Source organism: Synchiropus splendidus, chromosome 2 (genome assembly GCF_027744825.2).
Source record: "Synchiropus splendidus isolate RoL2022-P1 chromosome 2, RoL_Sspl_1.0, whole genome shotgun sequence".
Classification (NCBI taxonomy): Eukaryota; Metazoa; Chordata; class Actinopteri; order Syngnathiformes; family Callionymidae; genus Synchiropus; species Synchiropus splendidus.
In genome coordinates, this window is record NC_071335.1 from 33777403 (window position 1) to 33803265 (window position 25863).

The following is a 25863-nucleotide window of genomic DNA, read 5'->3' on the forward strand; positions in this document are numbered from 1 at the left end:
ACCAATTGAAACACTCTTGACACGACCTCTTGGTTGTGTTCACATCTCAGCACTCAGTCCTTTACGACAAAACCCATCAAAACTACAAAGACTGGCTGCCAAGATTAGTTGACAATGAAAAGCGTTGGCAGCAGACACCTTTTAAGTTTCATTGCCCAAAACTGCCCCTGCACCATTCTCTGTCAGTCCATGCTGCACACTGATACAGCTTGAAGCTCATGCTTTGGATGGTCATCTCTTGTAACCATCAGAAAGCTTCTATGTTCTTGCTTTCTGTAAAGCCTGAACACCCCTGGCCTCTCAACCATAACCCCCACATTGACACCACTGATCTGACTCGTATTCCATCGGAGTATCAAGCTCTTGAAGCTACGTTCAACACAGAGTCTTGACCACCTCACCATTGTGCAGTTGATCTGTTTCCGGGTGCCCTGTTGCCCTACTTGATCTTTCTATGGAATCTCTTCAAGGTTATAGTCAAGATGAGTTGTGCTGTCCCCTTCAGCAGTGGTTTGCCGACACATCACCAAACCATTCTGTACATCCCTGCATACATTTAGACTTGCATTCGTTGTGCATTATTTACAATGACAAAAGAAAATAAAACAGAGAGAGATAAATTGCATTTAATGTTTGATTCCAGGAAGTAAAGCAGTGGTTAAAATCCAGAGCAGCAATAAAACAGTTCTCAGACTAAAGGTTTAACAGTACAGCAGTGATGTGACCACGGGAAGTGCTTCAAGAACACAGAGCACCTGCAGTGTAGGGGGTTTCTGTGCAACGACCCACCACCAGCAACATTCAAACACTCACAGAACATCATTTCCCCACCAGTGTATCTGTTCAGGCTTTGTGCAGTTTTGGGACGAGGGACCAAGATAACCCCAAAATGACCTGTCCCCCAAGACCGAGTGAAACCTCCCACAGTTGATCTGTGCAAAACCTGCATCGTGTTTGAAGATTCCCCCAAATTTGCAACAGCAGTTCAATTGTACCAGTAAAACCAAATCAACTCCATCAGTAGAAAACAGCCCACAAACCATGTACAGAGGTCAAAGACGACAGTGTGAAGAGGCGGATAAAAGACAGCAGAGGCTGTCACTTATGGCTTTCATGCTCATGATTTCTCTTTCTTCTTGGCGCAGTTCTGCTCACTCTGCTGCAGGTTCTGATGGCTCTGCAGGCAGATCTCCTTCCTCATCGCTGTCCAGGCCTGTGCGGTTGACCGTGCGCCTCATGTTGTAGGGCAGGTCCACGCGCCTGGAGGACACAGCCAGCGTCAGTGTTGCCACTCGGAGGTTCAACTGAAGAGCTTCAGATTAGTCTGTACCTGAGTTTGCTCTTGAGGTTGCTGACTTCCCGGTTCATCACGTCTGCCGACTCGGTGGCATCGTCCAGTTCCCTCTGGAGCTTCCTGCGGTAGACGTTGGCTCGGGTCAGCTCCTCCTCGGTCTCCTCCAGCTGACGCTTCAGCTGCCGCATGCGGCTGTTTGTCTTGTCCGCCTGCAGGGGAACAGTGGACGTTACTTTCGGGTCGTTCTCGTTCATTTTGTCAGACACGACGTGTGAAAAATATTTACCATAAAGCCCCATTATTAACCTTTACATTGTGTTCATTACATAATTGTTAAGGTGAAAATTCCTGTTACGGGTTGATCATTTAATTGGCCACATACTTCAAGATCAATTCAATCTCTTATTTTTGAATTTAAGAAAAAAAAAATTCCATACACAGATCCAAATTATATATATTCATTGACATTTCTAAACAATGTAATATCCACTAATCAATATCTGACTAAATGTTTGCTGTAACTACAAACAGTGTATTTTGCAGAAAACAGACGACAAAAACAACACCATCTGAAGGTAACAACAGTTCATGATGTCTGGAACAGTGTCATTCAAGTCCGGTTTCTTGGTCATGACTTGTCATCTTGGATTTTCCAGAGCTTTTCTCAGAGCACAACTTTGTTGGCTGGCTGATTTTGTGATGAACGCAGGGAAGGAAGCATGTGTTGAAGGCTGTGATAAACCTTTTAGATCCCTCCCTCATCTGGGAAAGAGGCCCAACTCCTGCCTCAAAAACTTTCTCCAAACCAGGGGGTCAAACCGCTTCTAAAAGCAACAATGGGTGCAGGGTGGATCCATGTTGGTGTGGACAGCTCATCTGGACAGTGTTGAAAATGATGCCATTGCCCAGTGGGCCTTGGTTCTGTCACCAATTCACAACAAAACAGCAACAAGTGTTCATCATATCAATACTTATCGAAAATCTGCTGCTTCTCTGCCAGTATAGTGAACAGCAAGCAATCAAACAGGAACTTATAGAGTAGAAATTAGAAGAGTAGAAATTTGCAAAGCTACTGAGCTAAAGTTGGCGCAAAGCTTTGTGTGAGCATGTGCCGTGACATCTTATTTGTTGCGAGTCCATTAGAGCGCCACCACAGTCCTGGCATATGTACTGCATCCTTGTGGATTGTTGCAGCTCTTCAAACGTTTTCAGAGCACGGAAGATAATCAAAGAGGAAAATGTGTATTTCCGTATGGATGTAGCCTTAAAAAAAATATATCACTGCTTATTACTGTCCACTGCTCACGAGTGGTGGTGCACACCAGCAAGTATGTCATGCACACTATGTAGTCGCCTTTTGTTTCTTTTATTATATATATATAAATATCTTTTTTTTATATACATCAAAATGATCATAAAACAGGCTCTTTAGATGAGATGTCCTTTATTAGCCTTATAGTGGGGAAACTCAAGCCAATAAAGCATGTAATGTCTTGTCTTATTGCAAGAAAATGTGTGTAAGAGGGGAAAAAATGGATTCCGTCAAATACTGTGAAACCAATTGAGGTAGCAAAATGTCTTTTGATGTGTTGGAGCATGACTGTTTGACTGAGGGATAGGAGTCCGCTTCAGGAGTCACTGACTTACCTGATCTTTAAAGTTCTCTGTGTTCCGTCTCTCATCCTCAACTTGAAGCAGCACCTCCTTCAGCTTCTTCTCGGTACGTCTGGCCTGTCTGCTGGCCTGCTGGCGCTCCCTGTGGAACAACACCACAAAAACAAGGGAATTGGAAGCCTCTCAGAGTCTGTTCGCTAGTTTGCTACCTCTTCTATTAAATAATCCGAACTAGAGACTCACTTTGACTCGATGTCCAGCTGCTCCTCCAGCTGAAGGATCTTGGCCTCCAGTGTGGCAATGGAGGATTTGTATTTGGACTTGATGGTTCCTTCCAGCTCCTGCAGCTTCAGCTTCAGCTCCTTATTCTGCCGGTCAAGTTGGGCTCGAGTGCCCTCCAGGCGCTGAGACGTGCTGCGCTCTCCAGCAAGCTCAGTGGTCAGCTGCTCCGTCTGACATCACAAGCACAGTTAGCACGCGTCTCAGTGGGGAGCCATCATCCCGACGGGACAAGGAGGTCACCTGCAGCGTGGTTCTCTTCAGACGGTCGTTGACCATCTCCGTGTTCAGCTGCTCCTCCTCCAGCTCTTCCTCCAGCTGACTGATTCTAGCCTCCAGCCTTCTCTTCTCATCAGTCAACATGGTGCTGAGCAGCACACAGAAGAAACAAGGAATTAACATCGTATCGACCGATGAAATCTCAAAGATCCAACACACTTTTTGCTGTTGCTGTTGGTGATTTCTTCTTGGAGCTCGTCCCTCTCTGTCTGGGCCTGACGCTTCAGCCTCTCTGCTGTGCCTAGATCCTGGAAGAACATGGCAAACACAGTGACGATTCACTATCAGTGGCACTGGATGTGAAGGTTATGAACTAGTTTTATTCGCCGGAAGATTTCTTTTCATATAAAATGGACTTTTTACAGGCGGCATACTCGGTTCTCTCATCATTTACTGTGACAATTCAGGCCAGGCCAGCAGCTCATGAGTTATTTCAGTATTTACATTCATGTCCTCTTATTGCGCAGGCAGATGTTTCACCAGAATCTCGCCATATCCTTCATTCACTCAAAGCCAGTACTGGGACGGTCATCTGGGTACCTCTTGGAACTGCAGTGCATCTGCCTCCATGGTCTTCAGCTTCTTCTCAGCCTCCCGAGTGGCATTGCAGGCTTCATCCCTGGACAAACGAAGCTCCTCAAGCTCCCTCATCTGTTCTTTCATCTGAGCCTTGAGGATGGAGTTACAATGACATGAGACTCCAGACTCTGATGACGTCAGCGAACTGAGACGTCAGTTGTACCTGCAGTTTCTTCAGCTGTTTGTAGGCATCGTCCCTGCCTTTGTTGGCAGCATCAATCTGCTGCTCCAGCTCGGACAAGTCCATTTCCAGTTTCTTCCTGGATGACAGGGCTTGGGAGCGCTGCCTGCGTTCTTCTTCCAGCTCAAGTTCCATCTCACGCACCTGAAATATTCAAGACATAACGTTCAACTTTTATCCCACTGGACAGAGGATACTTTGCCCCCAAACATCAACCCCCAGTCACACTCACCTGTTTGACCAACTGCTTCCTCCTCTCCTCTCCCTGTTCATCTCTGGCCTGCAGGTCTCGATCAAACTGGGTTTTCATGGCCTGCATGTTGACCTCCAGACGCAGTTTGGCGTCCTCAGTGGCCTGCAGCTCGTCCTCCAGCTCCTCCAGCTGAACTTTCATCTCCTCCAGCTGCTGCTCCATGGCACGCTTGGACCTCTCCAGCTCATGAACCTGAGGAGAAGGCAGTTAAGATGTCCATATCCACTGACTAGACCTGACAACCTTCTCTCGGTCCTTACACTCTTGCCAACATCATCTTTGGAGGAGACCAAGTCTTCCATCTCAGCCTTGAGCAACTTATTGGTCCGATCAAGCTCATCCTTCAGGTCTGTCATCGTCTCCAGGTCACGGGCAAGATTTAGAGCTCTGGTTTCCTTCTCCCTGGAGTCTGCCTCGGCCTTGTCACGCTCCTCAGCATACTGAGTCGAAATGGTCTTCTCTTCAGCGAGCATCTAGACGGCAAATGGAATGGATTGAGAGCTTTCAGGAGGAGAACTCTCTCCAGCAACTGAAGTAATCCTGTGGTCATCAAACCTGATCAAACTTCTTCTGCTTTCTCTCCAAGTTGGAGACAATCTGCCGCAGGTGATCCTGGTCCACCATGAGGTCATCCAGCTCCTGCTGCAAGCGAGTTTTGGTTTTGTCCAGCTTGTCATAGGCGGCAGTCCTCTCCTCCAGCTGTTGCGTCAGGCTGTCCAGCTCACGCTGTACTTTCTTGCGGCCCTCTTCAGCGCCCTCTAGTGCTGAACTCTCAGTTTCTAGCTTCTTCTTCATCTCAGCCATCTGTAGAGGAAAGACAGCAGAAGCTGAAACTTAAAGTCAAGGAACAAACTGCAACAAAAGACCAGCGGTTTGAGTTTGACCTGAGCCTGCAGAGTGGAAACCTGCTTCTCCACGTTCCTCTTGCTCTCCTCCTCTTCCTCCAGCATCTCTCGCAGGTTGTTCTGCTCATCCTCCATCTGTCGTAGGCGAGTGGAGAGGGACAGCTTCTGACGAGTCTCCTCCTGGAGCAACTCCTGGAAACAGGAACGCAAGAGAAAATTCAAAGGTGATTCTTCACTAGTTACTGCACAATATGAACCTGCATTATTATGGAAAGTCGCATTTAAGGAAGCTAAGACACTTAAAGAATCTTGATTGACTTCCATAATCTCCACTAGGTCAGTGTCAGAGATCGAGCAGCCAAATACTGACCTGTGCATCCTGCAGCTGAGACTCCACTGAAGAAAAGTCTTTGCTGCATTTGATGTTTTTGCCTTCAGCTTCACTTAAGAGGCTGCTCACGTTATCCAGCTCCGCCTAGTCACCAGAGGGAAAGCTCGGTCCATCAAACCTTCAAATCATTGATTCATGAGTCAAAGTCCAAAGCCTCTACCTGCGTCTTTGTCATCTTGTCGGCCAGTTCTTGGCGCTGTCGTTCACTTTCTCCGAATTTAACCTGCAGCTCTTGAACCTGAGTCTCTGCCTTCTTGCGTCGATGTTCAGAGTCGGATTTACCCTGTGTTAGAGTCTTCAGCTCGATCTGCAGCTCGTTCCATTCGCTCTCTAGGGCCTGTTTAGACTTCTCCACTGACACCTTGTTCTGTTCAGAAGGAACATTGGCATCATGGAACCAAACTTTTCCTCAACATTGTCGAGCATGAGCAGAAGTCTCTTACCCTTTTGGCTTGCTCCAGCTGTTCGTTGAGCTCATCAAAAGCCTGGTTATGTTTCTGTCTCATGTCAGCCATCTGCTGCTCATGAACTTTGGCTTCGTCCTCCAGAGTCTTCTTCAGCTGAGCCACTTCTGTTTCACGTTTACTCCTGTGACGGAAAGATGTATCCATGAAAATCATTAGTACAGCATTGTCACCTTTAGAAATCCTCCAGACATATTTCATGAACATTTCTGACTTGCATGGGAAATAATGTCGACATCAGCAGGCCTTCATACACTATTCATTGGTGTCCCAGATTTAAATTCGACCTGATAGTTTAATACAGTAAATCTGTTTTTATACATTTTGGAAATGCTTCCAAAGAATGATGTGAGCTCAACTGAAATACCATTATTGATTTTGAAATTTTTCTATTTCACAAGCTTGATAGAAGTTTTTTGCCCTCATTTTGACCAAATTCTATCTTTCAAGCAACAGCTCAGATTTACCTGAGCTCCTGCTGCGCTGCAGTGGAGTCCAAAGTGTCCTCCAGCTCGGTCTTAAGAGCCTCCAGCTCTTCACTTAGGTCCCTTCGCTGTTTTTCAGCTTTGTTGCGCGCCTGTCTCTCGAGCTCCAGATCCTCCTGCAACTCAGAGATCTGCGCTTCCAGCTCCCTGATCTTCTTATGGGCTGTGTTCTTTGCAGCCGCTTCTTCCTCAATCCTGGAGGCAAGTTTAGGATTAGACACCAAAACCGAACTGGGAAAGTCATAAAAGTAGATTCCATCCTGGGCACCAACTTTGCAAGAGCAGTCAAGAGTTCCTCCTCCTTCTTCGCCAGTTGTGCACGAAGTTCTTCAATCTGAGCCTGAAGGTCTGCGATCTGGTCGTGGAGCTCGGTGGAATCACCCTCCAGTTTGCGGCGATTCTTTTCCAACTCTTGACGCGACTTCTCCTCTTTCCTCAGGCGATCTGAAATTTCAAAACACGCATTTTCAATTCTTTTCTCACATTCAGCGGCAACTGATGTGTCCCCCACCCCCAACTTCTGATCTTCACATGAACAAACCTTTGGAAATCTCTAATTCCTGGCATCTGGACGCACAATAATTCTGTGTGTATAGTCTTCAATTCTCTATCGAAACACTTTTATGCTACGCATCGCAATTTTAAATGCTTTGTGTTAGACCTCAACACTGGTTCAATTGAGATTGAACGACAACACTGCACCTTCTAAATCAGTGATCATGGCTTCATGTTTATTCTTGAGCTTCTGCAGACTTTTGGACTTCTCCTCCTCTTCAGTCAAGTTGGTGGTGAACTCTGAAATCCTGTCCTCCAACAGTTTCTTTTCCTGTAAATCAACAGGCACATATTTCAATTAAAAGCAACATTTTCGCAAACAAATAGTGTTGTTCAATCAAGACCTTGTTGAGCTTGTTGTTCTGGTCGTCCAGCACCATGATGTCCTCTTCCATCTTCTTCAGCTTCGCGTCTGTGGTGACCTTCTCGATCTGAAGCTTCTGTCTGGCTGCTTCCTCCTCATCAAGCTGCTGCTCCAGTTCCTATCAGAGGGTGACAAACTTAGCAAGTTCTTTCTACAGCTGTTTGTAAAAATAAAAAAAACACTTACTGTGATGTTCTGCTGCATCTTCTTTCTCTCTGCATTCAGCTGGACGACATGTTCTTCTTCCTCTTCCAGACGAGACTCTATTTCATTCAGGGTCTCCTCCAGCTCCTGCTTCTTGGTGGCCAGACGAGCTCTCATCTCCTCAGCCTCAGCGCACAGCTCCGTTTCAGCTTGAAGCTGCTCTTGAAGAGCCAACTTCTCAGCATTGAGCTGGTGACGAATCATTACAGGCCAAGTCAAACAAAGACACCAAGACCTCAATGTTGCCCACACCATTCCGGCTAACACTTGGTCAGTTGGTCACACCTGTTGTTGCTTGGCCTCATACTCTTGGAGTTGCTCCTGGGCCTGCTGTTCTTTTTCCTTCACCTTTGCCAGTTCTTCCTCTTTAGCCACCATCTCCTCCTCCTGCCGGGTCACTTGCAACAAAGGCTTCACCTGAAAAACCCACAAACAATATTGGTACTGAAACAGGGATAGTTGGGGTGGTTGAGAGGACGTGGATTCTTTAAGTGGAAAGTGATCCAGTGGAATTCTGAAAATACCTCAAGAACTAATGTGAAGAGAGTGAACCAGGTCACATCACGGCCGATAACTGAAATCTCCAGGTCATTGCCCGAGTCAGCCCCTTCACATCATTCCGCACCACTTATGCCTGGTGTCCGGATCTTGAACCACTAATATTATCCAGAAATAAACACTAAATTGTACTTTAACACGCTACTATGGCTTCAAGTTTTCAGCGAGCAGACGCCGTTTGAAGCTGATGGCAAGTCGCACTCACACCATCTACACGACAGTTCCCATAATGCAACTGCTGTAAATGATGCTCCAGCAACAAATGTACATCAACTTCGTAAATTTTAGGTTAAGTGAATTGATTTAATGACAGTTAAATACTGAACCCAACGCATATTGAGAACTCCCAATTTGTACCACATACCCCAGCAGCTAATGCAACTCCACCAGTTACATTTCCCTAGATACATGACATGGACAGTTTAGCCATGGCTCAGTATTTAGTTTCTACAGATGAGATGAACTCTCCGATGCAGAACTTTGTAAGATGAAAATGGTCAGACAATGGTACCTTGGTGAAAAGTCTCCACCACTGCCAGTTCCTCAGCTTGAGGTAAGCAGCGCAGTTCCTCTGGATCACTTTCATGGCCATCAGCTGCTGTTGTCTCTTAGCAAAGGCTCTGAAATGATATTTCATTTCATCACCGACGTGCACTGAGCAGTAGTCTAACATGACGACAGGACGTTAGATCATTCATACTTGCGGGCCACATATCCGCGGCACCAGGCTTGGAAGCTGATGATGACGTCTGTGATCTTCATGTCCCTCTCCTCCTCCAGGTGAGCCAGCACGCCGGCCCGGAAAAACACCTTGCTCTGGCCGATTCTGTACAGGTTGGGGTCCAACTCCAGGGCTTTGATCTAACGCAGTAGAGAATCCTTACATTTCTTCTGCCATTTTCAATGTCAAATATTTTTTTGTTCTTACCATGAGGACACAAGACTTTTTTCCATCCATGAAGCCTTTGGGGATGGCATTTGGGGTGAGGATTTCATACCTGGAGGAACACAGAACTTAGCACATGCCTTCTGTTTGATTGTAGATTTATTTTGAAAAGTGGAACACAACAAGAGCGATCATTTTCCACTTCACCTCTGTCTGAACTCCTGGAAGACAATACGATTGGGGAAACCTTGTCGGCAGATTCTAATCCCCTCAAGCACTCCGTTACACCTGAGTTGATCGAGAACCAGGTGAGATTCCAGTTTCCCAGCCTAAAACGGAAGATGGAAAGAACAGTTTGTTGAAATACGCAGGTAATATTTGGAACAACAATTACTGAATCAAGCCCACAGTGAACCTTTTTCTCATGGTTGGGGATGATGCAGCGGACAAAGTTGGGGTTGGTGTTTCGAAGGGTGGTCATCAGGTTACCGAGCTGTTCCTTGTACAGCTGACCCACAGTTCGGAACATGCCTTTCCTGGTTTTGAAGGCACCGTGCAATGAGTCAGACATCCCAGCCACTTTATCCAGGCCGACAATCCGATCCACTGAAAGAGCACGCAAATGAGAGAGGTGCTTACTATACAGGTAACTTGCTTTTGCGGACCGAAATGCTTTCATCGGGACACGAGTGACTTCTTTCGTTTCAACCAATTGAAATTGAAATGAGCAATGATCCTCAAACAGTTGTTAGTAATATTTAAGGGGTTAGTGAATATTTGTCATACTTGATACAAAATGATTCAGAGTCAAATTCCTCAAGCTGTTTTGATAAACGTCTGCTTTCTGACTGCAGTTCTCCTGATCCGACAACAGATGGGGATGGAACCTCAACTTTAGTGAGAACGCGGCTCACGCACGTCAACTGATTTAACTGGGGGGAAAAAAAAAAAAAAAAAAACAAGAACACTCACTGTCTCGCCATAGATCAGATGTGAACTTGTCTGTCGACTGATTGAGTAAAGTGGCCACACATTCGTTCAGAGGATCCATGTTTTTCATCAACCAAGCGTCGGCTTTGTAGTCCACCTGCGACCCAAAACAGGCTCAACATTAAACAAATGCTGAAGAAATTACACCGTAAAAGTCTGTGATCAAAAAACAAAAGTAGCAGCAGGTTATCTTGTGGCATTTAATAGCATCCCGGGAGCCAACTGTGTATTTGTTCTACGATGTTGACAGAAGAAGGTTAAATATTTGCTTTTTCCTCTTCAAAATGCTAATAGCAGAGAAATTGAATAACACGATGTGGATTTTCTGAACTAGATGAGGTCGCGTGCGTTCTTTACATCCTTTGTTTTACTCTCTCCACACATAAAACGTGTCACAACAACTCACTTTACTTGGTTAAATTAGACACTTGTGAAGGTGCCGTCATTAATACAAAACAAATAACAGGTCCCTTTAAAAATCCCCAGATAAGCACCGGAGCCTGAGAACTTTCCCATGAAACAATATTGACTGGTGTCATTTCCAGCCTTGCTGCCCGGGTGACGGCGTGAGCATGGTGGACTGGTCAAGTTAGTAGAGCTAACCAGTATTAGCTTAAGAACATTTCTGAACATTTTTCCTAGAAATGAACTATGTAGATGTCTGACTCACAAAAGTATAATTTTGTTTGACAACAGGATGTGCCAATAAGACAATGCAGGTCATTTCAAATGTACATTTGATCACCTTATTCTGGTACTGAAAATGCTGTATAAACACTATCAACTACTGAGGTTACCTTCCCAGCGTAGTGGATGATACAGAAATCAGCATCATCCTTGAGTTTCTTGGGTTTCTGGAACTTGGGGTGCGCCCCCTGCTCCTGAACAACTTTCTCCACAAAGCTCTTGTCTGTGGCTTTTGGGAACCAGCACTCCTCATCCAACAGAGCCAGAATACCAGGAGGACCAGCCTGGATGGATGAAAAAAAGCGTTAAAACCATGACTAGACAATAAAAAGCCTCACAATTCTGATCTAGTTTTATTACTTAAAGATATACTGTTCATTCCTCACACAGAATAATACAATTGATAAAGTGATCAATGAGGTTCTAGGTTCATATGAATTGAAATAAACGTTGCCTTCAACAGCAGAAAATAAAACAATGGAAAATGACTTGCAGGTTTTTCAATGAGGTCAATGCAAGGCTGTAGGTCAAGTCCAAAGTCAATGAAGCTCCAGTCAATGCCCTCCCTCTGGTATTCCTCCTGCTCCAAGATGAACATGGTGTGGTTGAAGAGCTGCTGCAGCTTCTCGTTGGTGTAGTTGATGCACAGCTGCTCAAACGAGTTCAGCTGAACGAGGAGATCAGAGAAAGTTCACTTATTTTTAAATAGTCATCAGAATATCACATAGGCAAGACCAAACAGAAGAGAAAATAATAATTTAAATGAAAGCATTAAAAAGGCATATGACATCCCTGCAGGGAAATGGAATCAGATCTGTTAACTTGGTATGAATCTCTCAGTATCTCATGTTGACTTCTTGACATTAACAAATGACTCTAGACATGTCACGTCTTCATCTGACAGTCATGTTGACCTTTGTTGTTTTTTTTTTCCCCCTGGTCTTCAAATAGTTGAAAAATTATTTTCCAATAAGCCATTGAGATACCTTACAAACACTTATTGTGGCCACTGTGACTACTGCAGTAAGGTCGCCAAGATATCACATGTTCCATTAAATCCATTACTGGATTAAACAATTCTGTATATTCCCGGATGGTTGTTCTGTAGACAGTTTCTGACAGTTAAGTTCAGTGCACTGTGCCAACAGGATGAGCAGGATGTGTTTTATAAACTAGAGGATTCAGTTCTTGTAAAATGAGGGTAGTGGTAACAAGTGTATTCATGTTTCAAGTGCTGTAAAACCAAACTGCACTAAAAATTAAAGTCAAATAGTTGAGAAATACAAATAGGAAGCCTGTAATTCCTAAGTTGTTCCACATTTAAATTCCTTGACTGAGGTAATCACTGGTTATATAATCTTAAAAGTAGGTCAAATTCTTCACGAGTGTGCTCAATAATTTTACATGATTTTAATAACACCCTGTGTTAAGGCAAAAGTATCCAAAAAAGGCCAAAACAGTTTTTTTCCTAAATCAATTTGTAGTGTCAGAATGGAGACCCTGGTAGCAACAAACTGAATGAGCTGCTTTCGGTATGCGAGGTAGTAGGAACAGGTTATCTGCTTCACGACACTTGCATTTGCGTGTTGCCAACAAATTTTACACAGCAACATGAGCCAAGGCCAGTCACCACATGCCATGAAATTTGTCGTGTAAAGTTAAATCTGTTGTTCAGGGTTTGACGCAGAACTGCCACTTCTTGCACATCAAATTTTTTATACGCAAAAACTTCCATCTTTGACAGAATCACAACCAACAGACTAGTTTGTAAAACGGTCATTTCCCCAGATAACACACTAAGCTCTCTCAGCTCACTGTATTTTGCGATTAAACTGACCTTCCAAGGAAACTCCAAGCAAGCATTAAACTGAGCGCCATCTATTGGCCAAATAAAAAGCCTCTCGTTAATTTAGCTCTCATTTGTTTTGAGGACCAACCAAAAATGGTTCTAGCATTTTAAGGAATTTATTAAAGAAAAATATAAAATCATTAAAGATTTATAAAAAATGTCTCTAATTTGAGACAGTCGGGGTTTTTTTTTTACCAGAATAGGGGGCATTGCTGTCAATACACCTCTCTGCTGACGTGCATTGCCATTGTGAGTCACTTATGTCTCAACAAGAACAGGGAAAAAGTTGGACTCCAAATCAGCAGAAGAGAAATTTCAGAACAGCGGCTCAAAATCCCAGCCAAGTGCTGGAGACCGTTTCATTTTTTTTGTTTGGATCAAATTACCTCGAAGATCTCAAACCCAGCAATGTCCAAGATGCCGATGAAGGACGCCCCTTGTCTCTTGGTCTTGTCCAGAGCTTTGTTGATTCTCATGACCAGCCAGCGGAACATGCGCTCATAGGAAGCTTTGGCCAGAGCCTCGACAGCAAACTCTGCCTGCTCCTGAGTCTGGGCCTTCTGGACATAATCCCTTCCAACCTGCGATTGAACGTGAATTCAAATAAAACGATTTCCATTCATGGTCCTCCTTTCCAATACTGACTTTGATCCTGGGAGACAGAATGGCACGGGTGAAGTCTGTCACATTGATTCCCAGCAGGTGGCACACTTTTTGGGCAGCTTCAGGTGAAAAAAAAAAAAGTTCATATTTTAGAACGCAAACAGGAATATCAGAATTAGCAGAGCAGATCTGCTGATGAATCACTATACCGGTGTCGTCAGGCATGGAAGCTTGGTCAGAGTTGCGCTCCTTCTTAAAGGTCATATTTCCCAGCTGTAGAACTGCAGACACGACCTTCAGCAAGCCTGAACAGATTGGACACAAGTTTCCATTATCAATAAGAGAAAATAAGTCATCTGAAAATACAAGACTCTATCCAAGTGTTAAGAATGTTCACACTTGAATAGAATGGAATTAACATGACACACTCTCAGCCAAGCACCTCACTTGACCACCACCACTTTTTTATATTCAAGTGTGGACATCTTCTGACCATAAACCAGTCCAACCATCAGTCCAACTTAAATTAGGAGATGGGTGTCTTCTCTACCGTAACTGATCCGGTGTGATGTGTGGCAAAAGGGTGTCGGCAAGGATGAAAGGGAAAGTGTCCAAAAGGGTGGTGAGGCCAGCAATGTTGTATGGTTTGGAAACAGTGGCACTGAGGAAAAGACAGGAGGCAGAGCTGGAGGTAGCAGAGATGAAGATGCTGAGCTTCTCTCTGGGAGTGAGCAGGATGGATAGGATCAGGAAGCAGTAGATCAGAGGGGCAGCACATGTGCTCAGGTGTTTAGGAGACAAAGTCAGAGAGGCTAGATGGAGATGGTTTGGACATGTACAGAGGAGAGAGAGCCAGTAAATTGGTAGGAAGGTTTTGAGGTTGGAACTGCCAGGCAGAAGGTGGAGAGGAAGGCCAAAGAGGAGGTTTATGGAGGTGGTGAAGGAGGACATGAGGTTTGTAGGTTTGAGAGAAGAGGAAGCAGAGGACAGGGTGAGATGGAGGAAGATGATCTGCTGTGGTGACCCCTGAAGGGAGAAGCCAGAAGAAGAAGAAGAGAAGACTGAAGGTCCAAGTGAAACAATGATTACCAATTCTCTCCTCCTCAGGGATCCCCATGATTTGAAAAGCCTCCATGGTCTCAGTGAACAGATCACTGTCATTCTGGCCAGGGATGGTCATGTTTCCACTTGAGATGAAACGGTACTTGCTGTAATCTTCCAAGCAAAGCTCAGCTGGTGGAGAAGAGAAATACTTAAATATTTTGGGAGAGTTGTGTCAGAACAATGCAAACAATAGTGCTTGCTTTAAAAAAAAGCCATCAATCACTGATGTAATTTTAGTGCACTGCAACTTTGAGCAGGCGCACTTAAGTGTACTGGAAATTCAAGTTTTGCTCAGCTACAACAAATATTTTGTATCCTCCTGAGAGCACAGCGGTGAAACACAGCAAGTACTTACACCGTAGTTTCTCTCCAGCTCCAGTCAGCATGTAGTAGAAGACATGGAAGCTTCTCTCCTCCTTTGCTTGTCTGATGGCTCGGGATTTCTCCAGCAGATCTGGTGGCAGTTGTGTTAAGGAAAGACGGCAGCACCAACCAACATGAACTGCGTTATTTAAATATTTATGGTCATCAATTAAATGGTAACATTAAAACATTTCTTTGATGCCACAATAAGACAAAGTGATTCTCACTTGTGAATAAAAGCTTAGGTATTCACAAAAAAAGATACCTTTCAAACCAATTCATCTCGATTCCTACCAAAATAAATACAAAGCCTCTTAAAATGAGGTACAACTTTTCCTTAAGCTTGTTGGAAAAGGATGCAAGTTTCGATGTTTGCTCCCACGATGTATCCGTTGACATCAAAGTTGATCCTGATGAACTTTCCCTAAGACGACACAAAGTAATCCATACTTGCAGGTGAAGACTTGATACATTTATAATAACTGCATGACGGCCATGTCTTACAAATCTTGAGGAGTTGTCGTTCTTAACCGTCTTGGCGTTCCCAAAAGCCTCCAGGATGGGGTTTGCCTGCAGCAGCTGCTTCTCCAGCTCTCCCTGTAGGCCACAAACACAACCTTCATCACACAAAAAACTCCGCTCGTGTTTCCGCTGGATCTCCTTCAGTGAAGCAAACTGTGCCCTGAACATAAAAGAAGTCCCTCCAGGGATGTTATCAGTGATCAACCAGACGGACGACAACATGAAGCGGTGCACATTCCAACACACATCCCACAGCACAGCAAGCCCACTCAAGTACAGAACCCTGAACAAACCTCCCTGTCGATGCAGGCAGCAGCCAGAAGCACACAGCACAGCAAGGACCCCTGAGAGACAAACACTCCTGCAAACAACTATCACAGATAAGGGCCCATGTCTGCAGGGCAGGGTGGGACACGTTGGCCTAATACGAGTTACACTCCTCGCTGTTGTTGGGGATATTAGGTTACTATCCTCTCCACAATTCATAACCAAAAGAGGCTGTCAGGAATTGCCTGCTGTCAGAGTGCTTGGGTGAAGTCAAATAAACTATGGGTTTTAGTGCATTTCAGAAAATGAAGACATGTTTTAAATTAGTGACTCAAGACAAAATGTATAGAACAATTATCCTTATGGTTTAGATTTTCAAGAGTGGCCTCTGTCCTGGCAGCTGCCCCCACGACGTGACTTTAGTGAAGCAGAGGAAAAGGACAGATAGATGTTTTGTATTCGATTAGACTGCCTTTATTCTTCCCATAATCCGATGATTAAACTGCATGACTGGAAGGTCTAGCCTCCAAATGGGACATTAAACTATTGTATTACATTTTAGGGGACTAAATGGACATGTCAAACTCAACATTGTGTCATATAGTCAAGAAATATCCCGTAATATTTGAGATATTCGATAAAAATGTTTCCGCAATTTGGCTGAAACTTTTTCCATTATGCCAATGTTTTTTGGGGGGGTTTAAAAAGCATGTTTTCTGTTATAAATGACCCTGTACAACCCTTTCAACAAATGCATTTTTTATATTAATGGCATACATTCGATTTCAACATACAGTAACTACATGCCAGATAAAACACCAAATATAACTTTCCTTTCACTTTAGAATTAAAATGCCATACAGATCAAAATGTTGACATTGTGTAAGATGAGGTAGAGAAAAAGAAATATGATGAACCCTCATCTCACAGAGACCTGGGGGCGGTGGCTTAGGATTTTACCAACGTAATCGCCACAAACGCTGCTCAGCAAACCATCACAAAGTCACTCTCTCACCAAGCCCACACAGAAACACATTTCCTGTTAGTAGTGATGCATTCAAACACTGGCGTGATGAACTCACATGTGACAAAACTGCGAGGCCCTAAAGAAAGAAAAAGAGAAATGAGTCAATATGAACCATGAGGTTTGACATGGAGGCTCTTACGGGATATCAGCTTCACACACAACATTGCCGTAAAACCAAACCAAGTTCTGCTTCAATTCCTGTCACAGGCGTGAGCCTGACACGTCGAGGCCTGAGAGAGGAATGTGCTGCAGTAGCCGCAGTCAATCGAGTGAAACTTAGCATTAAAGCTCTGCTTGGAAAACTAACGGCAGATGCTGGCCAGAGCACAGGAGATGAATAACTGCTGTGATCCAACGACTGACCTGATCCTTCTTAGACTTGAAAGACGAGGCGACATGAGCAAGGTACTGAATGACCTTCTTTGTGTTTTCGGTTTTCCCTGCTCCAGATTCACCACTGCAGGAACAGACAGAGGTTTCAAATAAAAGTCATCTAGCGCACTGAATGACAAGTTCACCGGCTGTGCAGCCAAATATTTTATACATTTATGAACAACATAGATGCCAAAGAACTATTCAGTCTCACTGCCAAGTACAGAAATCTTACATTTACGCAATACTGAATTTGATATAATGGACATTGTGCCAACAAATAAGTTTAAATCAATGCAACACTTGTTCATTCATGCGCAACACTTCCTGCACTTCATTCAGTGGTTGATGCAAACCAAAGGTAAATAAATGTTAGAGATCATGTTTTGATGAGTTTATGACAGATTAAAGGATTTTATTGAGTTGCTCGAGTCATGTGACTCACAAGCACCTAAAGCTACCTTAGTGATCTACTGGCACATCATCCGCCTACTGGGCACAGAAGACGCAATTTTGTCAACATGTTTCGCATGCAGAGTTTAATAAGGAATCAGTGTTAAAACTTACGTGCACAGAATGGACTGGTCCTCGCGGTCTAAAAAAAAAAGGCAACAGTTAAAACTCAATCCTCAGTTTTTATACATTTTATATGTCCGTTTATAACAGAAAGAAAATATTTAATGATCTCAAATAATGTCCAATGAACAATTAAATGGTGATGATCACATTGTTTCGTTTTTTCTATAATCTGTCCTCTTATAATGTTTTTTAAGGACATGGATTTTACGAAAGTCATTACTACCCTGCATCATGCTCCGGTAGGCCGTGTCTGTGATGGCATAGATGTGCGGCGGCATCTCATGTCTCTTCTTGCCCTTGTACATGTTGACTATCTCCTCTGTGTAGATGGGCAGGTACTTGTAGGGGTTGACCACCACACAGAAGAGACCCGAGTACGTCTGGAGCAGGGAGACACGGCGGTGTCAAGGTGAAGCCACTGCTGGAGCACTCAGCTGTGCACCACACTCACATAGATGAGTCCAGAGTAGTATCTCTCCTTGAGGTTGTGCAGCACCGAGGCCTCGTTCAGACATGTGAGCTCCGCCATGTCCTCCACCTTGTTAAACTTGGGCGGATTCATCTTCTGAATGTCATCTTTGTTTACCTTCACCTGATGTTTACACAAACAAGGTGTTAATGAAAACACCCACTTGAATTTGGTCCACTGCTCTAGAATCATTCTCCAAGTCAAGTTCAAACTTCTCCTCACCTTCTTGCCAGAGTCGGTCAGCTCCACCACACACTCATCTCCCAGCTCCTCCTTGACAGACCCGGACTCGAAGCCCACCTTCTCTGAGGGGACCCACACCAGCTTCTTGGTCGCCCAGTCGGCCTGAGCCATGGGGTTGTTCACCGCACTGCGGTCCCCGTACAGAAACTTGTCTGCTTCTGACATGGTTGCTTCTGTGAGGGGGAACAGTGAGGGCTATGGAATCACGCAAGAAGCATTCAAAGTTTTCTCTAGTCGTACAACTTTACCATATCATGACCTTCCAGAGTAAAGCCTTAACCTGGGTGAACATGTGTCATTTAAAGATATAGTCCATCATTAAAAGCAGCATGCTACCATTAACAACAATGACAATAAGTCTAATGAGTTGTTTTTTTTAAGTCATGCATTTAAATACACCAATATGACCGAAACTTAAACTCTTGTCTGGGCTTTCACTTGAAACTAAATGAGTAAATTTGAGACTTTGATTTCTATTATTGACCAAAATATTCGCTTTATACGGCACAGAAGAGGTTTAAATATGTACAGTGGACTCAAAATGAAACAATGGGCAGGTCGGAGGAGGAGGATTCGCAAGTGTAGGCGAGCGAGTTTGCCATTTTCACTAAGGCTGAAATTTCAAGAGATGAATTTCGTTTCGAGATTACAGGCCATTTCCAAATGGCTAACAAGTCCAGATACACAACATTACACAATGTGATGTCACAACCAAAACATCGATGACAAAGGACACTACATGAGGTTGCTCTGATGGGGGGGAAATTTAACTTTCACAACCACAAAATGTGTTGGATGCAGGTTCACTCATCTGTGCATTGATATAACTTCAATTCTGGTGTCAAATATTCTACATACAGACGCTTTTTGAGAGATTTTTGTTTGTACTCTTATTTCCTCTTAAGGAGTGAGTCAAACTAGGGTGTGCGATAATTTTTTCTAGTATTCTAACAGAGCTCACATTCTAGTTGGTGGTTTCTTACATTGAAACATTGCCACTTTTATTTTTGAACAAAGCATTCAATGTCAGAGAGAAGCTGATGCAAAAAACTAGCTGGTCCATACGCATAAGATTTGCTGGCACGTGCATAAGCAGTTTCATAACATATATGACATATGAGCCATCTCAAGAGAGACAAGGACAAATATTCGAGGAAATGTCAAGTATGTTTTGATCAGCATATTTATGTTCAACATGTCACTTGTCATAAGTGGCAGATGTTTGTATTCGGAGTTCATCATGTGACAGAGAAATCACAAAACTATTGAACAAAGGTGCGTCAGAGCAAACACTCAAAAAACACCCAGTCTTGACAGACTTATGAGGGACCTAGAACACCGACAGGTTCGGGCACCAAACGCTGGAGTTTTTAAGGTTGCATAATGAAACTGAGGCCTCCTGTGCGAGCATCAATCATTGGAGGACATGAAGAGACTCGGGATTGTTGGCACCGGCGCTCAACATGACCTCCCCTCACATGCACACCAACAAGATCAGTTCTGCCATTTCGAACCGATGATTAAAACAAGTCAACACTCTCCCAGCAGCTATTAAAATTCGTCGCCCTGTAGATCCTATCTGGACTGAATTCCATCCTCACCATCTCATTAGACAGAATTCCACAAATTCCAGCTTTTTTTAAACCAGCGTTTACATTCTGTTATCACCCTCCACTCTGGTCAGTTTAAACTCCAAATTCATGTAGTCCGCAACAATCATCCTTCATCATCTTCTTCATCATCATCGATGTCTTTCAGAGGCAGCAGACTGGGATCTTTCTTTTGGAAAAGTCCAGAGAAGAGGTTGGGGGTGAGATGCTTTAGCGTAAAAATGTTGGGAAGCAAGTCTGGGCAAGGAGAGGAGTGCGATTATGCTGCGGCCACACCCTTCCTACATGCATCGACTCCCGTCTGTTAAATCAAGCCTGCTCGCCCGTTTGTGATAATCCTTCCATTGTGGTTTGAATTCTGGGCGATTACAATTCAAAGATCAGGGATTAACCAGGAATTACACACAGCAATAAATCACTTTAAGTTGGTCAAAAAGTAAGGCAAAATGTTCTTACAGTGGGAACATACACTTTAGTTAGTTCTCTTCAAAGCAATAACAATGAGAACAACTTAAACCAATGCAATCTGTAGTTTAAGTATTTTTATAACATGAGCTATGCAAAACAGTGGTCGGGAACTAAATTCAACAAAGAGCCAAATTATATACTACGACTGCAACGAAAAGAAAGAATGGACAAAGATATGGAGCCTTCAAATTATAAACAATTTACAGTCATAAAAACTACAAATGAAAAAATAATGTTCTTAAACAAAAAACTATTAACTTTAACAAGGGCAGAACAGTAAAAAAAAAAAAAAAGTGGGAACCATTTATAGATGATCAGTGTACCTCAAACCTCACGGGAGCCAAGCAAATACAGTTACGGGCCACGCTTTGCCCGGGTCTATATTAGAGTCCGGAACACTACGGATATCTGTGATGTGCCTTCAGGCGCAGTCAGGGCTCAGGGTTTCAGTGTATAAGCCTGCCGATCACTGGGGGCAGTGAAGTGCCATCTGCTCACATCCTCCATGAGGTATGGGTTTGTTTATCATCAGCAAACATTCAATGTGCAGCGTAACTTTCCAGAATCCAGTCAGTAGGATTCTTGGAGGGGAAAAAGAAAAAAAACTATCTTGTCTGTTATATTGTTTACAGAGTGAACAGCAAGTATTCATTCTTAAAACTAGCTTTAAATTCAGGGAGCATGGATGGATTTAAGTGCGAGCCCCATCCATACACTAGATTTAAATCAGCATTATCATGCTCGACTAGAAGCAGATCAAACACTGGGCTGGCAGCACCGTCAGCGATCACTTGACAACTTTTGGCATCCACATTTAAAGCTAGCCACCGTGGTTCAACTTCCTCAGGAACTTGCACAAACATCTCAGTGTTGACACTTTGGGGACAAAGCGAACCACTTCACTCTTCACATCTTCAACACCATGCACAAACAAACAGCCAAAAAGGTCACATGGTTACAGCAGGCGCTACTCCTGAAATGATTTGCTTAAAAAGTAATTCAGTAAAGTCAATTTGAAAAGGCAGATAACGTGGCGTCAACATACTGACTTTTTACATAGAATTTTAGATGCAATTCAGATTTCAATATCTTTTTTTTTTTTTATATAGATTTCATCCAAACCCCTAGAGGTTTTTGCTTCTGGCCCAGTATTTTTGTGCACGAGTCACTGGAAATCTGTCAAAATATGTGACAGATTGATGTATTTAACATTCTAAATTGCTTGCTTATTAATCCGTGGTTACAGTGAAGGAGCACATGATGAACTTGAGACCATTTGTGTTTCATTTAAAATGTAGTTCTATACCATGTCAAAATGGAGTTGTATTTAATGCCACATCAGGCATGTACTTGACACACAGGCTTTTATGTGCTGGCACTTCATAAAAGGTCTGATGCAGAATGAAACATGACTAAATTTATGAATGCATGTTATCTCATCACTTGAGGTAAAAATGGGCTTGCAGCACTGTCACTGCTATACCAAAAAGAGGAAGGCCAAGAAACATCTTTGCAAGTCATTGCTGTAGCTCGACCAAGCAAAAAAACATATTTGTCTGCATGTTTTGGGGGGAAAAGTCCTCCTGACTTTAAAGTAACACACAATACCAACAGGTGTGGCAAAGGCTACATGCATGCATCCTTAACGAAGTCAACAGTACAAGAATTATACAAAAAAAATAAATGAAGAATTGTCAGCTTATGATTGACTCAAGCGGAAGATTGTATTTTCCTCACGATGGACGCTGGTTTTTCACACTAAGGCGACATCTGAGCATGCGCGCAGTTAAAGGGCCGCCGCTGATGAGAACACCTGGCCCCGGGCACAGAATATTAAATGGCTCAAACACGTGAGAACCACTTCAGGAAACTCACAAAATACAGCGCCTTTGCGTCACAAAACACGTTTCCTTCGAAGTGAGAACAAAGTGTGATTTCTCCACTCACTGAGCGCAGCTGTTCACCTGGTTTGGGTTGTTCTGCAGGTGCACTCTCTTCTGGTTCTGCTCGACGACTCCTGGTTTCCAGAAGCGCAACTGGTCTTGGAGGGTTCTTCTCTCGCCGTCCGCGCGGTCCGGCAGCTCAGAGGATGGACGCCCAGAATCCTCAGTCCGCCCGAACTTTGTTGTCACCTGTGTTCAAGCGGCCACGCCCCTCCCCCTCCTCCTCGTCTCTTTTCCTGCCTCGTGTTGCGTTCATGCACCGCTCCACCATTTCTCAATTTTGTGCACATTTTTTTTAATATCCTCTAAATAATTGTTTCAAAGAGTTGTTCCCTGGTGTTTGTATTAGCGGCAGTATTTAATTATATTATTATTAATTCCCTCCATTTTATATATTTTGTAGCAATTTGCAGCGCGCTATATTTAAAATATACGCTTTTATTCGCAGGGTAATGTCAAGTATTTAATTTTAATTTGTAGCTTTAACCTGGACAGTTTTTTTTTTTTTTTTTTTTTTAAGTTTAGCTCAGACAAGAATGAGCATTTTTAGCTTTTCAGTTTGCAACAAACTGATATTTCATTTTAAAAGCTGTGAAAGTATTTTACCATATGACTATATAAATAAAGTTCTCATATGTCAACAACCATCGACGTGTACCAAGCCACACTCAGTGTGCAGCTCATAAACTTGGCTGGCATGTATATAAAGGTCGTAATTAATTGGGGTGTCGTCTCATGTGTGTACGTGTGTGTGTGTGTGTGGTTTGGAATGCAGGGCCCAGACTGAACCTGCACCAGGAGCCGGGAGCCGGGGCGTGGCTCCGCTCATCCAGGTGGAAGATGACACACGAGTGGCTCCTTTAAAGGTAAAACGTGTGCGTTCGGCTTCATGCACCGCAGCAGCTCACTCAGACGCAGGCTTGTTTTCAAAGATAAACAATGCAACACACCTCTTTATACGCTGTGGGGAAAAAAGGGCCACGATTCAGGGGTCTGAGCAGCATGTTACCTGGAGCGGAATGCACCAATGAGCAGCCGCTTTAGTTCACTTCCTTATAAGGCCAGAGAGCGATTTGAGAGGAGGCTGAGCACGGAGGAGCAGGAGGCGGGCTCTGATGTGTTCGGGTGTAAAGTTTCCACTGCGGACCCTGTCATTACTGAAGGCTCCTGCTGCCGCCTAAAGTCTGTGCCATATCAAAGATGAGCTGATAGAGGAGCGTGTGGCAACACGACTGGCTCACGATGGCGACGCATGTTTATTGTTGATCTGCAGCGCTCAGAAGCTGCAGAGCAAAAGCTCAAGGTCGGGAGGTGTGCTGCAGTACTGGCCCTAATATCGAGGAGCAGCTCACAACAGCATGCATCCGGAGCCAAAGCTAGACTGGCCTATGTGCGGCTCCGGGGCCACACGAGGCCCTGTGGAATGTGACCACAGGCCCGCCTGGTGTGGGAAAATGAAGCTCGTAAATTGGTGAAATGTTGGACGGCACTACCTGTTTACCAAAGCCCCAGGGACGTGGATCACGTTATGTCTTAAACTTGTAAAATAAAAGTCAATGAATATGTTTATTCATGAATAGGGACAGTGCAAAACATTTTCATCCACGCGATATTTGCTCGTGACTTGACAGATAAACCATCAGGACTCCTCTTCAGTGAACACAGCAGGCCGTGACACAGAGGCGGGACACGCCTGCAGATGCTCTGCTACATGGAGAAAGTGTAACCTGACACAGACAAAAGTCAGTTGTGTAAGCTGGTGAGGCGAGCGCTCCTGTTGAATCATGTCAGGCCGGTGATTGTCTTGTCACTGGAGAGACGCATGCGGGGCAGCAAGGACGCCCCGCGGGTTCACTGCTCAGGTTCACCCACCAGCTGGAGACATGTAGGGACACTGCACACTCGGTCAGCTGAGACACGAGAGACTTGATCAGCCACAATACTGTAGTTACTAACATCACATGTGGAGATGAACCTCTGCAGGGGCGCAGGTTGTTACTTGTTGTCATGTCTGGTCAAAACTTCTACCCTGAGGGAGAGAAGCTGAGTTTCTAGTGCGCCCTCTAGCAGCCCCGCTGGGTATTACTTGTTCATGTTCTCAAAAAATCAATTAATACAATGAAGATAATTATTAAAATAAATAAGGAAACATAACAAGAAAATGTGGTTCACTCGGGTGCGCCACATTGTACAATAGGATGCCACAACCATCCGTGATGCAGAGTAAAAGACTGGTGGACGAAAAATGCCAGGATAGAAGCACGTTGGCGTCAAATACTACAATGCAATTCATTATAAAACCTATATTTCTTTTTCTAATTGCACCACTAGATTTCTGTTTTTAATAAGTTATTTTACATTCATTTGCTGTGCGCTTTACATTTTGTTCCTTTACATCAGGGGCCGCATTACATCCTGTGATGAGAAAAAAAAAAAGTTAAATTGATGGAAAGACTAAATGAAAATAAATCAAGTGAGAACATTGTGTGATGATGAAATTATGGAATAAAAATATACCCCAAAAAAGTTGGTTAGTTCAAACACATTCCATTTAAAGATTCTCAATATGTTTCAATGGGTTCTCATTGTGTTTCAAACGTTTAAAGATCGATTTTCAATTCTGAAGTACTTTAAGGGACAAAAAAATACTCTCTACTTAAAAAATAGTTTAACTCAACAGACCATTAAATTTATTTCAGTTGAATTCACAACGAACAACACCCCAAAAAAAATGCACACAATAATTTTTTCAGGTTTTATAGAGCCACATAAAGACAGTCAATGAGCTGCATTTGGCCCCCAGGCCGCACTTCGCACTACTCTGCTTTTTATTCTCCACAGTTTTAGTGAAATACATCACATTAGTTCAACAAATAATGACTTCTTTCATCAATTACCTATTTGTGAATATTTATTGTTCATCATAATAAATACGAAAAATAACACGATCTGTAATAATCAGCCTTTAATATTTTTTTGCAATAAAAAAATTCACATATTTGATGAGTAAGAATCTTTTAAAAATATATACACAAAATCGTTTTGTGTATATATTTTATGTGTGTTATGTATTGATGAAACCCATATGTGATCACGTTTTTTAATCTATATTTGCAGCATTTGACCTTTTTTTTTATAAATTAGATGAAGATGACATTACATGAATGTTCATAATTCATGGTAACCATAACTGTTTTGTCATAAATTGCCATCATGAACATTGATCACGTTCTATCGAGCCATACAAATGCATATAGCTTTGTGTCATGAATGTACTAATAATGTATTACAGACTAACACGTACAGTAAAGAGTTACCCTTTATTGTCTTCCACTAGGCCTCTGATCCTGGCAATTCTTCCGTCTCATGGTTCGACCACGTTTCTCACCTGGATGGCGACCATAAGCAGTTACTCTGAACATCACTGACTTCACTATCAATGAGACGGTCAACCATCTGAAGACAGAGGCCGTCTGTCCCTCACAGTCAGGTAAGCGCAGCGCAGAAACACAAGAACAGGCACACCACATCAGGTT

The 25863-nt window shown here is 43.5% G+C and overlaps 1 protein-coding gene across 2 annotated transcripts; it reads right to left on the reverse strand.

Moving 5' to 3' along the window:
- Positions 1 to 611: 611 nt before the first annotated feature.
- LOC128754444 (myosin-9-like) lies at positions 612 to 22507 on the reverse strand. Of its 2 annotated transcripts, none has more exons than XM_053857069.1 (43): positions 22349 to 22507; positions 18286 to 18479; positions 18046 to 18186; positions 17818 to 17974; positions 17583 to 17610; positions 17007 to 17100; positions 16699 to 16719; positions 15332 to 15424; positions 15191 to 15251; positions 14820 to 14921; positions 14450 to 14593; positions 13570 to 13665; positions 13403 to 13479; positions 13144 to 13338; positions 11402 to 11575; positions 11019 to 11192; positions 10204 to 10318; positions 9647 to 9837; positions 9439 to 9560; positions 9274 to 9343; positions 9046 to 9206; positions 8857 to 8965; positions 8073 to 8204; positions 7770 to 7976; positions 7564 to 7701; positions 7367 to 7490; positions 6937 to 7108; positions 6647 to 6859; positions 6159 to 6303; positions 5876 to 6082; positions 5695 to 5799; positions 5364 to 5516; positions 5035 to 5283; positions 4740 to 4952; positions 4459 to 4671; positions 4209 to 4370; positions 4007 to 4135; positions 3626 to 3714; positions 3431 to 3554; positions 3152 to 3360; positions 2942 to 3050; positions 1331 to 1503; positions 612 to 1260 (listed from the first exon to the last, which is right to left on the reverse strand). In XM_053857069.1, exons 2-43 carry the CDS (start codon positions 18469 to 18471, stop codon positions 1152 to 1154), a joined length of 5886 nt encoding a protein of 1961 aa, XP_053713044.1. In that variant the 5' UTR covers positions 18472 to 18479; positions 22349 to 22507; the 3' UTR covers positions 612 to 1151. The 2 variants fall into 2 exon arrangements, with proteins under 2 accessions (XP_053713044.1, XP_053713043.1); XM_053857068.1 differs by having other exon boundaries at positions 22332 to 22502.
- Between the last annotated feature and the right edge of the window lie 3356 nt (positions 22508 to 25863).